General features: G+C 45.6%; 1 protein-coding gene across 3 annotated transcripts in view; it reads left to right on the forward strand.

Moving 5' to 3' along the window:
* Window positions 1–16471, forward strand: part of SCRN1 (secernin 1) — a 70463-nt gene that overhangs the window by 46090 nt on the left and 7902 nt on the right. For all 3 annotated transcript variants that reach the window (XM_075922136.2, XM_075922135.2, XM_075922134.2), the window contains 3 exons: window positions 5828–6030; window positions 9019–9213; window positions 10655–10820. In XM_075922136.2, the coding sequence (XP_075778251.1) occupies window positions 5828–6030; window positions 9019–9213; window positions 10655–10820 (564 nt within the window). The remainder of the gene's footprint in view (window positions 1–5827; window positions 6031–9018; window positions 9214–10654; window positions 10821–16471) is intronic.

The raw sequence follows: 16471 nt of genomic DNA on the forward strand, positions 1-16471 counted from the left end.
TTTGAGTAAGAGCCCTTCTTCCTGAAAAAATGTGTAAATGGCTCCTTTTTGAGCAAAAGCTCTTGTGCAAAAATGGAGCCTAATTAATTACGCAAATGAAGTGTGGCGATAATTCCACACTTTGCCTCATTTGCATATTTTTTGCGCAAAATGGAGGCGGTGTAGACATAGCCATAGGGTTTGAAGTTGAAGATCTGAGAATTTCAGACCAACAACACTGTCATTTTGTGGTGGCTACCTTGTGAGAGGGCATGTCACTAAACTCCTTTGTGGATGAAGAATTCCAGTCTGGGGACAGAATGGATTTAAATCTCACTCCCTCTCTAATACCCTCAGAGGGCTGATTTTTACTCAAGAGCTTGGCATTAGGGTAATTGGCCAATCTTAAGGAGGTGGAAAGTTATAGGGATCAGTAGATTTTTTTTTTAGACAGAAATTATGCTGAACTTTTCTCCCCTTTGCTACAGGTCTGCTGTAGCTCAGACTTCCTAATCAAGTTGCTTGTTTTATTCTCTGCTCGCAATAAGTTACAGGCAGCCCCTGGAGAGTTTTCATCTGTTTGAAACAAGTGAATGTTTGAAACAAGTGAATTGCTTCTCCTGCATAGGTGTGGGCAGAGCTGGATTAAGTCATGCTGAGGCCCTAAACTATGTCACAGTTAAGAGTCCCTATAACATTATTTTAACAGAAAGGACAATGGACATAGAAATAATAAAGTTTTTTATTTGTATATGTCCCAGTACACAGGTGAGGATGCAACTAAAAACTAGTTTTGGTTGTTTTTTTTAAATTTAGAACCCCATATAACCTTAGACCCCTAGCTTATTTAGCTTGTGCATAAACCTGACACTGGTGTGGAGGCAAAGACGGATTGTAAAATGTGATCCTGTGGCTTGTCAGAGCCAGCCTTGGACACTCACAACCCTGTGCAGACATAGCAGCTCTGTGATGTGCTCCCATTTTCTTGAGTATCTTCAAACCACCTCTTCAAAAACACGTCCTCTCACCAACAGAAGCAGAGCAGGTAGCAGCTCAGTGCTATTTCTCTTCTTCTCCCTCTGTCTCCTCCCACTCCAGACTTCTGATTCTGACTCTGGACCCCGGTGATCTCATGCCCAACTTTGTGTATGGTTTATGTGCTCATCATTTCCAGAAACATAACATGTATATTTGAGTCATTTACAAAACTGCAACCTAGAAGTTTAGGTCACTCAGTCAGCTTTAGTGAAAATCAGGCATCTAGGTTATTTAGTGGGGGAGCTAGACTCTGCCCATTTTGGAAAGAAGAAAAGTTACCAGGGAAACCAACTTCAGTCTGTAATCAAGTTTTGTCTGAGCAGATTTTAGTTTCACGATATGCCTTCCCCAGACCTTTAATTATATCCTAATCTTCTTGGCTGGGTCTCTGAGGAAAAAATAAAGGTGTGAAATGACAGCTGTGCCAAATACAGTGACTGACTAGCAAAAATGTGTCTGTTATTCATTTATATCTGCCAAGGCAGTGGTTTTTCCACTGTTATAGTATGATATCTGATTGATTCATTGGGGTATCCTATTTTAATGTGTCTCAGAGAATTTTTAAAACAAACTTTTATGCAAAAATTAACCTATGAAAGTGTTTAATGGTGTTTGACATCCCATGACAGTAACAAAGCTCTACCCTTGAAATGCATGATCGTCTATCACAGGAAGGTAAACGTAATTTAGTGCCTGCGATCCCAGTAACGGAATGGTGGAGTACTTGCTGCTGGTTGGTCATTGTCCAATTGCACATTGAAGATGAGGTCCTGGAATTCTACTAACTTTTTGAACACTAGGTCTGGTTTGTTTTTTAAGCCAGGCATCCTGGCTTTGAGAGTGGATGATGGGGATTACTCAGAGTGGTTGGAGATGTGGCCCTGCTGAATCAGGAAGATGGTAAAGCTGAGGGATGAGAGAGTGATTGTCATGGAGCAGTCAGTCTCCACGCTTCTTATGCACAAGATCATTTTTTGAATTTGTCAATCCAGGATCTACCTCAAACCCATATACCCTTGCCTCGCCTCCTTCCCTGGGCCTTCTCAAAGGTCCTGCCCTGCTCACTCTGTGGAGAGGGGTACGGGGACAGGGGGAAGAGGACACCTTGACATGAGAGGTCCTCTTCTCTGCCTCTCCGAATCTGCGGAGTAAGCATGAGGCTTCGTGGGGTAGCTGAAGTGCATTTGATAGCCTCCTGGCCAAACCAATCGCGATCGCCTGTCAGAGGCTCCAGGATGCCGATTTACTGATTGGTGATCACTGTCCTAGACGAGGCCCATACAGCCATGTGACTTTCTCCAGAGGTGCCCAGCAGCCAAGGGTGCCATTTCGGGAGGGTAGAAGCTGTGCCCTCCAAGATGCAGCTAGTTTTTCATCCCGTTCCCTGGACTATCCAGGAGTGCGGGGCAAGTGCTTGCATTCCATGCATGCCTCAGACCTGGCTGGTGAAGGGAGCACAGCAGGCAGGTGTGAGAGGCATGCAGGGGATGCAAGTACTTTCCTTGCAATCCTTTGGTGTCCATGGAATGGGATGAAAAGCAAGTTGAGTCCTGGAGCGCATGGCTGCTGCCCCTCTACCCTCCCAAAATGGCATCCTTGCCAGCAGCGTGGGACACACATATTGGAGCGAGCTCACTTCCTTGGGTAGGGCTTACTTCCACTGAGTGCTGAGACCCATCTCTGGGATGAAGACTCTTAGCCTTTGCACAACTTCTGCCGTTAGCTGGGAACAGTGCAAAGTGAGACTGTTTTACAATAAAACCGACATTCTCCATCCTTCACGTTCCCAAACTTCTGGTTGTGGAATGTCAAGGCTTGTTTCATAGAATAGAGTTGATGAATAGATTTATTATTAAAAAACAGGACTTGAGACTGATATGGAGTCCTTGGCTATGCCATTGGCTTGAAATGCAAACATGGGTAAGTGATTTAAAGCTGCATTTTCAAATGGGCACTCCTTTTGTTGCCCTGCTTCAGACCCGCAGGCTGTATTTTGAGACTGACTTCAGTTGGAAGTGTGGGCTGTTCCCAGTTCTGAAGATCAGGCCCTGTCTAATTTTGTTCCCAACTTTAGAAAAAAAACTCTAAAAAATTGGCTCTTAACTGCTGCCTCTGTTTTCCTACCTTCCAGAAGGGCTTAGTTCAATAGGGCTTCTCCATAATTGTGCTGAGACATAGTTCATTTTGGTAAAGGGTTTTTTGTTCTCTAGAAGGTAGATGTAAATACTGACTTTCATTTTTGTTACTACAATAGGGTTTTTTCCATAATTTGGGAGGTTAATATCACTTGAAAAAAAAGAATGTACAGCATGCTATGCCAGAGTTAAAGTATCAATGAAATCAGATTTCTTGGGTATTAACTTTTCTAAATAGCTTGTACTTAGCTGACGGTAGAAATAGATTAAAAGATTAAATAAATAGAAACTGTCAATCTGTTGCCTAGACAGCCGTTAAGTAAAGCTGAGTAGCTGTTAGAAAATTAGCTAACTAAGAGGGTTTCATTTTGAATGTAAATAACTTCAAATCAATGTGCTAAACCTCATTGATTTTACTATTCTGATTAGTTTTCTAAAATAAGTAGTTAAGTTTTCTTGCTAGGATTTGCAAATTTACTTTTATGCTCATTTCAAGCCAGTCACATTCTGTTCCGGCAAGTGCCTTGCATTTTAGTACTTCCAAACAGTACTTAAGGAAGTTAACATAGTAGAGTTGCCCATGGATGCTCAACAAATGCATCTATCTACATATAATATGAAACAGTCACTGAAAGCTGATGTGCAATTAATTTTGTTTGGAGGGTATGGTGGACTGTAAGGGTACGTCTACACTGCAGAGCAAAAGTCGAAATAAGATACCTAACTTCAGCTACATCAATTGCGTAGCTGAAGTTGAAATAGTTGAATTCAGCTTTTGGCACTGTCTATACAGCAGGAAGTCAAAGGAAGAACATTTCTTCCTTCGACTTCCCTTACTCCTCGTGAAGTGAGGGTTACATGAGTTAGAGTGAGAAGTCCTCCAGTTTGACATTACAGGCAGTCCCCGACTTACGCGGATCCGACTTACGTCGGATCCGCACTTACGAACGGAGCTTTCTCGCCCCGGAAGTCGGGGCGAGAAAGCCCCGTTCGTAAGCTTCTCCGGTGCCCCTGGTCTGCTGGAGACCGTCTCCAGCAGACCAGGGGCACCGGGCGGGTTCCCGCGCTTCTGAGGCTTTGCAAGAGCAAAGCCTCAGAAGCGCGGGAACCGCTGCTGCTGCCCCTTGAGACCCGGTGCCTGTGGTCTGCTGGGGACGGTCCCCAGCAGACCACAGGCACCCGGACTGAAGCCGCAGCCGCGGGGGGTCCCGCGCCTCTGAGGCTTTGCCAGAGCAAAGCCTCAGAGGCGCGGGGAACCGCCGCTGCTGCCGCTCCAGTCTGGGTGCCTGTGGTCTGCTGGGGACGGTCCCCAGCAGACCACAGGCACCCGGACTGAAGCCGCAGCCGCGGGGGGGTCCCGCGCCTCTGAGGCTTTGCCAGAGCAAAGCCTCAGAGGCGCGGCACCTCGCTGCCGCTGCGGCTCTGCTCCCAGTGTCCCTGGTCTGCTGGGGGGGGGGGGGGCGCAGCTAGTGTGCTCCCCCCCCCCCAGCAGACCAGGCTTTTGTTTTGGACTCTGGGGCAGAGCAGCTGGGGCGCTGCCGATTGGTCCTGCAGCGCCCGTGGGCACTACTGGACCAACCCGGCAGCACCCCAGCTGCTCTGCCCCAGGTCCTGATTCAGCTGCTGCTGGTCAGTTTCAGCAGCGGCTGAATCAGGACGTCTGGGACAGAGCAGATGGGGTGCTGCTGGGTTGGTCCAGTAGCACCCCAGCTGCTCTGCCCCAGGCGTCCCCAAGTCAGCTTCTGCTGAAACTGACCAGCGCTGACTACAGGAAGCCCGAGGCAGAGTTGCTCTGCCCCGGGCTTCCTGGAATCAGCTGCTGATCAGTTTCAGCAGCAGCTGACTTGGGGACGCCTGGGGTTCTTAAGTTGATTCTGTATGTAAGTCAGAACTGGCGGTCAGTTTCAGCAGTGTCTGAATCTGGACGCCAGTTCCGACTTACATACAGATTCAACTTAAGAACAAACCTACAGTCCCTATCTTGTACGTAACCCGGGGACTGCCTGTATTTTGAAATAAAGGCTTGCCATGTAGATGCGCACTATGTTATTTCAGAATAATGTCAGTTATTCCAAAATAATGCTCCAGTGTAGATGTACTCTAAGTGAGGACACACAGGAAGAGAAAGGTGATAAGGTAACATTCGCTATTCATTCTGTCATCCTTCTGTAATATCTGTTCCCCGTGATCTAGTGCTTCGTACATAGCAAGAGGTGTACAGATCTGCTACTTTACAACAGTCTTGGAAAATTTTATGTACCACTCGGATTCACTCTCCCTAATGAGGGTAAATAGAATGCTGCAGGCTGTCTTAAGACAGCCCCTGTTACACTCATGTTAATTGTAGCAACTGGAGTAGACTTGTGAATGAAGAAACCAGTTTAGTTAATATGAGTATGCAATTATAAAGTTCTAGGCCTCTTATTTCCAGTGAACCTTTAAAGCACAAATTGCTGATGTCTGACCAATAACTTCTGAATATACTTCTGTTGTTTGTCCCTTTAGAAAGGATTCCATCAACCGCCACTAAAACTGTAGCTCATATTATAGGAGTGCATTTTTTAGCTTTTTTTTTTTTTTTTTAAAGTGTCACTTTAGCACATTAAGTAACCATGAAAAGTCCAGTAAACTGGATTGGTTGTTTTTGTGTCTGTGTGTGTGTGTGTATTTTTAAGGCTTGGGCTAGAAAGAGGTGCGACAGCTAAAGAAGCCTTAGATGTAATCATTTCTTTGTTGGAAGAGCACGGACAAGGAGGAAATTATTATGAAGATGGGAGTTCCTGCCATGCTTTCCAAAGTGCATTTCTGATTGTGGACAGAGCAGAAGCCTGGGTCCTGGAGACTGTTGGGAAATATTGGGCAGCAGAAAAAATCACAGGTGAGTTTTGGTGACAAGTTGGTCATCACAAGGAGGCTGCATATCGCATCTATTCTAAGCTTGTTTTATTTATTCCCTTTCACTTGGGATAAAGCTATCAAGGGGTTATGAAAAGGTCTTATTCTAACCGGCTTGGATGTATCAGTCAAACAGTGAAAGCTGTATGATGATGCTCGCATCAGTCTCGCCTGCTAACGGTGTGTCTTTTGCATGGACAGATTGTCCTTCTGCAGTTACGCTGTTTCTCCAGGCAAGACTTGAAAGTTCACCACTCTTCTTGGAGAGAGGAATAATTCTTCTAGCCAGACATAGATACTAAAGACTGATGGAGGGGACTGTCCAGGAGTAATGTCCTGATGAAACACCTATTTCCTGGAAAGTAGTAGGATGCTGTTCATGGGCCCTGTTTATATTGACTCATCCAGACTCACCGACAGGGGAGGGAGAGCTAATGGGGCTCCTGCCTTAGGGTCCGGCAGTTCAAAGGGGCTCTTGGCTGTTACAACTACCGTGGCAGCAGCTGGAATGCCAAGCCCTTTAAATTGCTGCTGGGCCCCACATGGCACACTGTGGAACTTGGGTGGCACCTTCTGGATGACACTGATTGGGGGAGGCAGTCCGGGTGGCGTTGAGGGCCATCTGACTGGCGTTAAGAAGTCTTATCTCTTATTTGAACCTCGTAGTTGATGCAGTTAGTGGGTCTGCTACTCAACCCTTCACTCGCTTTCTGAGTCATCCTTCCCAGTAAATAACTCCATTGCCTGCATCAGCTGCTGCCCATAGCTTTTCCCAGGCAGAAGCATGACACCCTCCTTGTTTTTTGTTTTTTTTTTCATTTCTGCTCTACTCTCCTATTAGTGCCAGTGAAACTGACCAGTTTTCACACTCCTGCCACTTGCAAAAGCTACCAGCAGTGGCAGAGGGAACGGTGCTTTTCTGCAGGAGTGTGGCACAGGATCATTTTATGCTGGTTTCCCACAGAAGATTCTCTCTGCAGCCAGGATGGCTATTCTTAAGCTTTTCAAGAACAAAGCTCACGTTCTACAAAAGTCATGGGCACTGGTATCCTATGCTCAGCAGGGGGAGTTTGCTGTTGATGGGTGTTTTGTAGGACACTGGGTTTTCAAACTTTGTCCCTAGGGCCACATTGGGTCTTCTACATAATGATTGCTGTTGTTACACAAAACATTTTTCCTTAAATGAAATGGTGTGATGAAGAATACTGTAATTCTAAAGCTAGTCAGGAAATAGACCTTTGTAAATTAATAATATAATGCTATTGTCCTCCTGTTGATCTGAACCTAGAACTGACTTGAGTAATTCTGTCAATTTGACTCTACTGGAAAGAATCAAGGAAAAAAAATGAGTTTAATTATTGTAATATTTAAAGGGCTGCTAATGGTTTTTTTGCTTAGCTTGATAACTCATGTTCCAGTTGGTCAAATCAAAATTACACCAATCTTACAGTCTCCTGAAAATGAACAATTGAGGCTTTGTCTATATTTCTGCTGCCACAGCAGCATGTTAATGTGTCAGTGTGTTCACTGTACCAGTGCTGGAAAGAGAGCTGTCCAGGTAAACCACCTTCCTGAGTCTGTTTACACTGGTGCTTCACAGTGCTGTAACTTGCTGCACTTGGGGTGTGTGTGGGTGTTTTCACATCCCTGAGCGAGAAGGTTACAGCGCAGTAAAATGACAGCGTAGACAAAGCCCTAAGATATTAAAGCCCTTTCTTGGTGCAATTATGTTTGAATGTGTGAAGCTGAACATACTAAAACCTTTCAGCCTGCCACTGACCTTTCTTTCTGTAGTTGGTTTGCGGGCAGTAATGTATATAGCAGCTTCTAACCTAGATCTGTATTAACTATTTACATTTCATTCAGTGGGCATTGGAAAGGCAAATTTGATTCTATACAATAGCTGTTAATGATGCTATTAAAGTTTAAAAAATCATAAATCACTTCATCCTGCCTTTTAAAAATAAGCCTGCTACCTTCACTGTCAAGTTTTTTTGTTTGGCTAATGAGTATAGTTTATACAATTATTTCTATTGCTCCTATGATGCATTTACTGTATCCTCTGGTGACTATTTGAAGAAGTATTCATTAATCATGCTGTCTGATGTGTATGGATATATGCAATTCAGGCAGAATTTTTTTAGAAAAAGTCCTACAGAAGATAGAAATACAGGAAGGATTTATTTTCAATTCATGTTATTGTCTTAACACCTATAAAGCCTTGTTTAAAACAAATATTGTGCTCACAGAGACTCTATGTGTTATAGTATATGATTCATTTTTATGAAAGGATTTATAATTAATATTGCAATTTAAATATTTAAATTTTCTATTTGATTGGAAACCAGATTATAAATTATTCCTCATGAGCTCTTCCTCTGCTGCTTTCTCAAATGATGCCCATTTTCAAACAAGATATTTTCAATCACCAGTTATAATTAGGTGACAGTTTCAAGAATGAAAAATCACTTAACAAATGTATATGACACTGTGTTGAATAGTGGCATTAACTTTTTTTTCAAATATGTCATAGAGATCAACTCTGGGTTGGTAGTGATCATGTTGAATGGGCTAGTTAATATAGTTTTGGGCAAAGGGTCAAGATCACTTCCAAACAGATTTTTGAAAGTGCCATAACTTAGTTTCTGGAAATCTAAGAGGCTGAGTCTCTACTGCTTTGCACCTTGTAGAAGCTCTTCAGGGTGGGAAATGATAGCATTCTGATATGCTAGCATTGTACAAGCATGAGGTGTAGGGATAAGTATCCAAATATGACACAAGACACAATGGAGAATCAGGAACTCAAACTTGAAGTGACGAGTGAAGCCTGTGCATGTGTAATTAGGTGACTATCATAAAGAAATGTCTAGATCGGTCAACTGCTGAGTTTGCTAATCAGTTATTTTCTTCTCTATGTGTTTCTAGCTACTTTGCAGTAATGGTATATTGTGATGTATGGCTTTTTCCATAGATGGAGTAAAGTGCATTTGCAATCAGCTTTCATTAACCACAAAAATTGATGCTGAGCATCCTGAGCTTAGGAATTATGCAGAGATTCAAGGCTGGTGGACTGGAGATACAGAATTCAATTTTTCTGAAGTGTTTTCTCTAGCTGAGGACCACTTAGGCTGCTGTTCAGGCCAGGAGAGCCTAGGAAAAAAAGAAGGTAAGTTGAAATGATTTTCCCTTCATTTTTTTTCTTCCCACTTTTCTCAACCAGACCTTTCTCCATAGTCTCAAGTGGATATAAGGAGAGCACTTGCACATGCCACTCCATAAGCCATGTGGAAGGAAAATGCATAGGTTGAGAAATCGCCTTGAGCAAAACACCTGCATGAAGCTGCCACTTTTCTAAATTTAGAATAAGGCTCTTAGGCAACCCCACAAAACTTAGAGCTTTACAGTCCAACATCCTAGTCTGTGGGTCTTTCCATTGCAGGTATTATGATATATGGGAATAAGAGTCATATTCTACCAGTGTGTCCCTATTCTCCTAGCATGAGAATAGCAAACCATGAGGGGGATTGTGTTTTTATAGAAGGGTGTTTATATCAGTCCTATTGTGAGGTAGCGAAGAGATGTTAGCCAGCTGCCTGTTTAGAACAAAGCGATGGATGCAAATCTTGGGACTGGAATTCTGTTGCTGAAACGAAGATGCACTTATAGGAAAGACTTTCTCCCCTGCCTCCACCTCAGGTCAAACTGGATGTTTATTACTACCAGAGCAGATTTTCAGTATTGAAATGCTAGCAGCAGAAATGGGTCCAGAATTCACTAATCACACAGCTGGAGCTGGCCAGACTCTTTCTGGAATTACTGCAGCATCTGCTGCTGTGCATAAGTGTTGTTTAATCTTTGTTCAAGGCACCAGTTCAGCCATGCCTGAGAAGTGTTGCTATTATCTTTAAAATCTTTACATTAAGGATGACACTTATATTTGAAAGGGTAATGAAATCTAGTTCTTGTACAACAGGAGACTGGGCAAAAAGCTTTTTACTAGCAGCGTACTATGCTAGTAAAGGTGTGGTCCAGTGCCCATGACTCAAAGTAATCCTCAAACTGTAGGAGAAGGTCAGGAAGGGAAACAAACAGAAACTAATTAGAGTTCTTAAAACAGTTGAGCTTTAAATAGAAAACTGGTCTTTACCATAACTAATAGCAGAGCTGTTGTCCTGCTCTATTACAGTCTAGTTAAACATTGATAACTGCCCCAAAAGCCACTGGAAACATTTCATGCACCATATTAGAGATTCTTTTATCAGCTTGTCTCTGTGCTTTTAATTACTTCCAGTCCATTAGACAGGACGGGCCAAATTCACACTTGTGTCTGTGGATGGAGAAACATTTACAGTGGCAAAAAGTCCCTCACTTAGGGGATTTAAGGCAGCTGTAATCTGTTCTAGTATGTTTAAAGCCTTAAGTTTTGTAAATACCTCCTCCACTGCTAGCAGCTTGTATGTTCCCATCTACGTGATATGGCGCTCTTTGTGTTGGGCCTGAGGCAACGCCCAATGAAGTAAAATTACTTTTCTTTGAATTTGGTGGGCTGTGAATCAGGCCTGTTGGGCATTCTGTTTGGTTGGCTGTTTTTTTTTCCTCTCTTGCAGGAAATATCACTGTGCAGACAATGATGGATGTCTTGCGTGACAAAGCTAGTGGTGTCTGCGTGGACTCCGAAACTTTCCTCACTACGGCTAGCATGGTGTCCGTTTTGCCTCAGAACCCCAGCTCCCCCTGTATTCACTACTTCACCGGCACTCCGGATCCTTCAAGGTAAGTCAGGATCAGTGTTCCCTCTCAGCTGCGGGGCAGCACCGCGTCACAGGTGATGAATCAGCCCCGTCCAGTCAGAGGCTCAGGGCTCCATGCATGACTGAGCAGGGCTGATAAATCACCTGTGAAGAGGTGCTGCTACGCAGCTTAGAGGGAACACTGGTCAGGATGCTTAGTGCCCTTCTCAGGCTGAATGGTGCAAGCTTTAATAAGGGGATTCCGCCTGTGCCGATGTATATTGAAAGCTATTAAACTGATTTTAGTGACAGATTTTTAGGACTCCCTTGTGACTGGCTCTGCATAGGTGAGCAAAAGAGGGAAAGGGTGCATGAAACCTTCCTTCCTCCCCAATCTTGTCCCTCCACAGAGGTGTGTTGCATTTCCTGTCTATGTTCTGAGTCAGAAAATTCAGCACCTCCTGTGTCCCCTCCCCATCATATTCCCATACACCCTTTGGAACACTCCTTTTTGTCTCCTTGACTGCAATTTAAGTAGGAATCCCAGTAAACATCCATGGGACTAGGCCAAATAAAAACCATGTTGTTAATCTTGGTGTAAAGATCAGTAGCTTTCTTGCTACAAAATGCCATAGCTTAAATCTCTGCTATGGCATTTTTACTTGTTCAGAGTGCTAGCATTGGTAATTGGAAAATAGTTCACCATGGAGGCAAGTCCTTTTAAATGAGACATCCTCCGGAAGTAAAAATAAACAGAAGAAAAGGATATAGTCAGAAAGTGGTGACATTAATGTAAATGCAATTTAATTTCTTTAAATATTTTAATCCTGAGGAGAATAATTCTTCTCACAGTGCCCCATATAATAATGGCTGAGCATGTACTGTGAGAAACGTAGTGATACGCCAGTGATTTGCTCCAGTATATTTCCTGTTATTGAAGTTAGGTTGGTCTATATAACTCCAGGTCCTCCTTATTCATGTTTTTTAAAGATAGGTACCATGTTTTTCCTTCTCTAGTCCTCTGGGACCGCACTCATTCTCCATGAGTTCTCAGAGATAATTGCTGTAGTGCCTAAGTACTCTCAAGGCTCGTCTGTACTTACCAGAAGATCAGTGCTCCTGAGGCCGATATTCTAGTGTTCGATTTAGTGGGTCTATATAGACCTGTAAAATGAACACTAACAGCAGCCCCCACTGGTGTCCGGTATTCCTCCTTCTGCGAGGAGTAAGGGAAGCCAATGGGAGTGTTTGCTCCCATTGGCCTCCTGCTGTATGGATGCCGCCACCCTAGTTCGGCTTAAGGTAAGCTGACTCCAGCTACGCATTTTGTGCAGCTAGAGTTGTGTACCGTAAGCTGACCACCTTCTAGTATAGAGTAGGCCTCAGTGACTAAAGTGCTCCCACAGGGGAATGAGTCCTGAAAGGAATTTCATCCTTCACCTGGGAATTCAGGTCTTCACTGGACTCTGAACTAGGCAATAGGCAGATTCACTTCAAGTCTCAGAGAGAAGTCTTGAAGTGAATCTGCCTATTGCCTAGTTCAGAGTCCATTGAAGACTTGACTTCCCAGGTGAAGGAGGAGTTGTGTGGCACCATAGGGTGTGTCTACACATCAAAATTATTTCAAAATAACAGCTGTTATTTTGAAATAACTTTACTAGCATCTACACAAGCAAACCACTATTTTGAAATTAATTCAAAATAGTGCAGGGCTTATTTTGAATTTGGTAAACCTCATTCTACGAGGAATAACGCCAAATTCGAAATAGCTATTTTGAAATAAGTGCTGTATAGACACTTATATCGAAATAGGGGGCCTCCAGCCTTCCCAGGATGCCCTGGTGGCCACTCCAGGCTCAGCCAAGAATAATTCTCTCCCTCCTCCTTCCTGGAGCCCTTAAAGGGATAGACTCTGGCCACAATGCCTATGCCAGCTCCAAGCCTGCCAGCCCAGAGCCAGCAGTCACTGCCCCGACCCAGTGGCCCCAAAACATGAGCCAGCGAGCCACTGGCATTTAGCTGTCCATTGCTCCCCAGGAGCAGCCTGCCAGCTCCCAGGAGCCTGCCAGGGCCCGGAGAAGGTGGGCGCCTTCCTGGTCCAGAGTGGAGATTATGGACCTTATTCAGGTTTGGGGGGGAGGCCCCCAACATCCATGATCTCCGCACTAGACAGAGGAATGCGGCCGTCTATGGCAGGATAGCTGCCAGCCTGGCCACCAAAGGCCACATGCGAACCCAGGAGCCGGTTTGCATGAAAATCAAGTTGGTCCGGTGATGCCCCCAACCTTGAGCCCTGAGCTTCCCCTCCCCCTTCTTTTCCTTGCTTCCCCCTTCCAGCTCCCTCCTCCCAGGTTTCCTCCTCCCCTCTCCCACCCTGTCTTTCTGTCTTTTCCCCTCTCCCGCCTCCTTTCCCCAGTCTCACCAGAGTTTCATTTTGTTAAATAAAGAGAGTTTGTGTTCATGAAAAGACGTGTATTTTATTTTACATCAGGTAGGGAGGTTAGGAAGTGGTAAGTGGAAGGACGTGAGGGAGGAATGAGGTACAAGCCCCCAGTGGGGCAGACCAGGAAGGCTCTTAGTGCTCCTCAGGGTGGAAGCTCTCCCACAGTGCCTCCTGGATACTGACAGCCCCCGATGGTCCTCCCGGATGGCAGCCTGCAGAAAGTGCAGCCAGGCTCACAGCAACGTGTCCAAGAGAAACACCAGAGTGCCCAGGGGCAGCTCTGGCTCCATGTTGCAGAGTGCTGTGGTGTCCCGAGTGAGGGAAACCAGAACACTCAGATGAAAAAAATGCTTTGCTGTCCCTCATTGAGGTAGGCAAGCAAGCAGGGAAACCTTGGAACCGGCTGTCTGGGGGGGGTCCCTTTAAGCACAGGTCTTAGCCTCAGGCAGCAGCCAAACAAGGTATCTAACTCCTGACCTGATGCCCTGCCAGAACCAGTTCCGGGTGGCCCTAAATGCAATTCAGTGTCCTATCAGTGTGGATGCACTATTTCAAAATAGCAAAATGCTATTTCAAAATGCATTTTGTGCGTATACGCGTTATTTCGAAATAAGCTATTTCAAAATAATGCTATAGCATAGACATACCCATAGCGTGTATCAAGACTACATGGCTCCATTGACTGAGCCATGTAGATGAGTTTACTCAGCAAAGGGAAATGAAGTGGCAATTTAAATAATTGCTGCTTCATTTACATCAAAATGGCCCCTGCACGGTGCCACTCAGCTGTTTGTCAGCACAGCGCGGCAGTCTAGACAGGGATCTGCCAACCCCAGAACCCTTCGTCGACAGATCCTGCACAAGGCTTACAGGCAGGGGCGGCCCATGAGCCTAGGCAAACTAGGCAGTTGCCTAGGGCGCCGCTGGCCTGGGCGCACGATGATGACTTCATGGACATTGACAGCCGTGCAGGCGGGGGCACTGATAGCACCTCTGCATAGGGCACCAGCTGCCGCAGCCGGCCTCGGGCCGCTCCTGCTTACAGGATCTGCCAATGAAGGGTTATAGGGGTCGGCTGATCCCCGTCTAGACTATCGCGCTGTGCTGACAAACAGCTGATCGGCACAGCGCGATGGCCATTTTGATGTAAATGAAGTGGCGATTATTTAAATCACTGCTTCATTTCCCTTTGCCGAGTAAACTCATCTACATGGCTCAGTCGACGGAGCCATGTAGTCTAGACACACCCTTAGAGACTAGCAGATTTATTAGGGCATAAGCTTTTGTTGGTAAAACCCACTTCTTCGTGGTTTTACCCATGAAATCTTATGCCCTAATAAATCTATTGGTCTCTGTGCCATAATCTACACTAAGAAGGAACTTCAAAATAACCCCCATCATTTTGAAATAATGACTGTTCCCACTACCAGCTTAAAAGCCAGTTCCCCCCCAGCACCATCTCCACTGGAGGGCAGGTAGAGGCACAGCAGAGGACCAGGCGCGAGGCGGGAATCAGTTGTCCTGACTCGCACCCAGTACCAGAAGCTGTGCCTCTGATTTTGAAATGCAGAAAGAGCTGCCCATGGCTCTTGCTACATTTTAAAGGCAGAGGTGCAGCAGTCAGGACCCAGCGCAAGCAGGAACTGAAACAGTCTCCGCTCATCCTGGTTCCCCATTGTGCCTCTGCCTCTTCCGTCCGGGGCTCTTGCTACATTTCAAAGGCAGAAGCGCAGCAGGGATAGCAAGCATTCCCCCAATGGAAATTCCATTGACTACTCGATTAGCTGATTAATCGAAATTCGACATCCCTGGTAGTGTAGACACTTTGCTGCTGCTATTTCGAAATAACTGCTCCGCAGAGTAATTAATTTGAAGTAATTACTCCCCAGTGCTTCCTGGGGCTCTAAGTCAAGGCATCTAAGTCTAGCACATCCACAATTACAGAGCCTGCTTCCAACTAAAGTTGTGGCTCCCCCACAGTGGGGACACACTAGTTCAATTTTTTTTATTTCGTGAGTTGTTATTTTGAAATAATTTCCTTGTGTAGACATGCCCCAAGATTCCTTATTTTCACTTCTTCAAAATACTCTTGCCTTACTCAGAACCATTGCTCTCCAATCCGTGGGGGATAAAGGCTGCTACAAGGCTCTAAAACCCCCTTTGGGATTCTTTTCCTTTCCAGAGCAAAGCTACAGCCCCCTAGCCTGGCTGCAAGCAGACAGACTTGCAGAGTTCCTTCCCTCTCCCCATGGCATGCTGGAACAGCTTGTATCTTGGGGGTGATTAGAGCCATTGAGCCAAACTTTAAACACTGTATATGATGGAAACCATTTACAGCCGGGGGTGTGGCAGCACACCTAGTTCCAGCACCTGTGCTCCCCATAAAGCAAATAAAGCAAGGTGTGTACGCAAGACATTGGCAAAACCAGGCACACCAGAGTTCCTGCTTCTCTGTGAGTTAAAACTTTTCTAGACAGGCTATTATCAAGTACAATAAAAACTCAGGCACAGCTCGGGGTCAGTGCTGCTTTGCAAAGAGAAAAACTGTCCCACGCTGGTCATGTCAGCCTGCTCCCTCCCTCCCTGAAAACACCTTGGCAGCTGACTGTCTTTCTTAAAAATAAACAGCTGCTGGGTTTCAGGGAGGCTGGTGAGCCTCAGGTGCACTTGAGCTAGTTCTGGTAACTATTCCCCTCCCCCTCCCCAGCCTGGAGTCACGAGGCTTTCCTTATGAGTCCCCATCTAATTCCGGATGGAAATGTTTTGCTTGATGAGACGTGTTACAGTGTGTTGTGTGGAACCATTTCCTTACCCCATGGGCAGTGGGCAAAGCTTCCCTGCTCTGCCTCTTCTAGCCAAAGCCATGCCCCTGTTCGCTGCTCTCAGCCTGCCCCAGCTGGGGAGGAGGCGGAGAACTCAGCCCCCTGCCTTTGCCTGGGGGTGAGGTGGGGGGGGAAGGAAGGGGCTCAGAGGTTGGTCAGGGCTGTGAGGGGTGCTGAGAGCTCTCAGCCTCCGCTGGGTGGTGGCCGGTCTCTGTGCCCCTCCCCAGTCCTCATCCTTGCCCTGCAGCCCCTCCCTTATTCCACCCATGGCCCTGTCCCCATTATGGTCCTTCCCTCAGAGCCCTTTTCCCCGTTTTTCTCCCATTCTGCTTCTTCATCTCAAAGCCCCACCCACATTTCCCTCCCCCCAAACCTCTGCTGTGGCTCCGAGACCAGAAAATCTCTGTGCCTTCACCATGGTTGCATCAG

The sequence above is a fragment of the Pelodiscus sinensis genome, chromosome 2, assembly GCF_052426305.1.
Source record: "Pelodiscus sinensis isolate ZL-2025 chromosome 2, ASM5242630v1, whole genome shotgun sequence".
NCBI classification, from domain to species: domain Eukaryota; kingdom Metazoa; phylum Chordata; order Testudines; family Trionychidae; genus Pelodiscus; species Pelodiscus sinensis.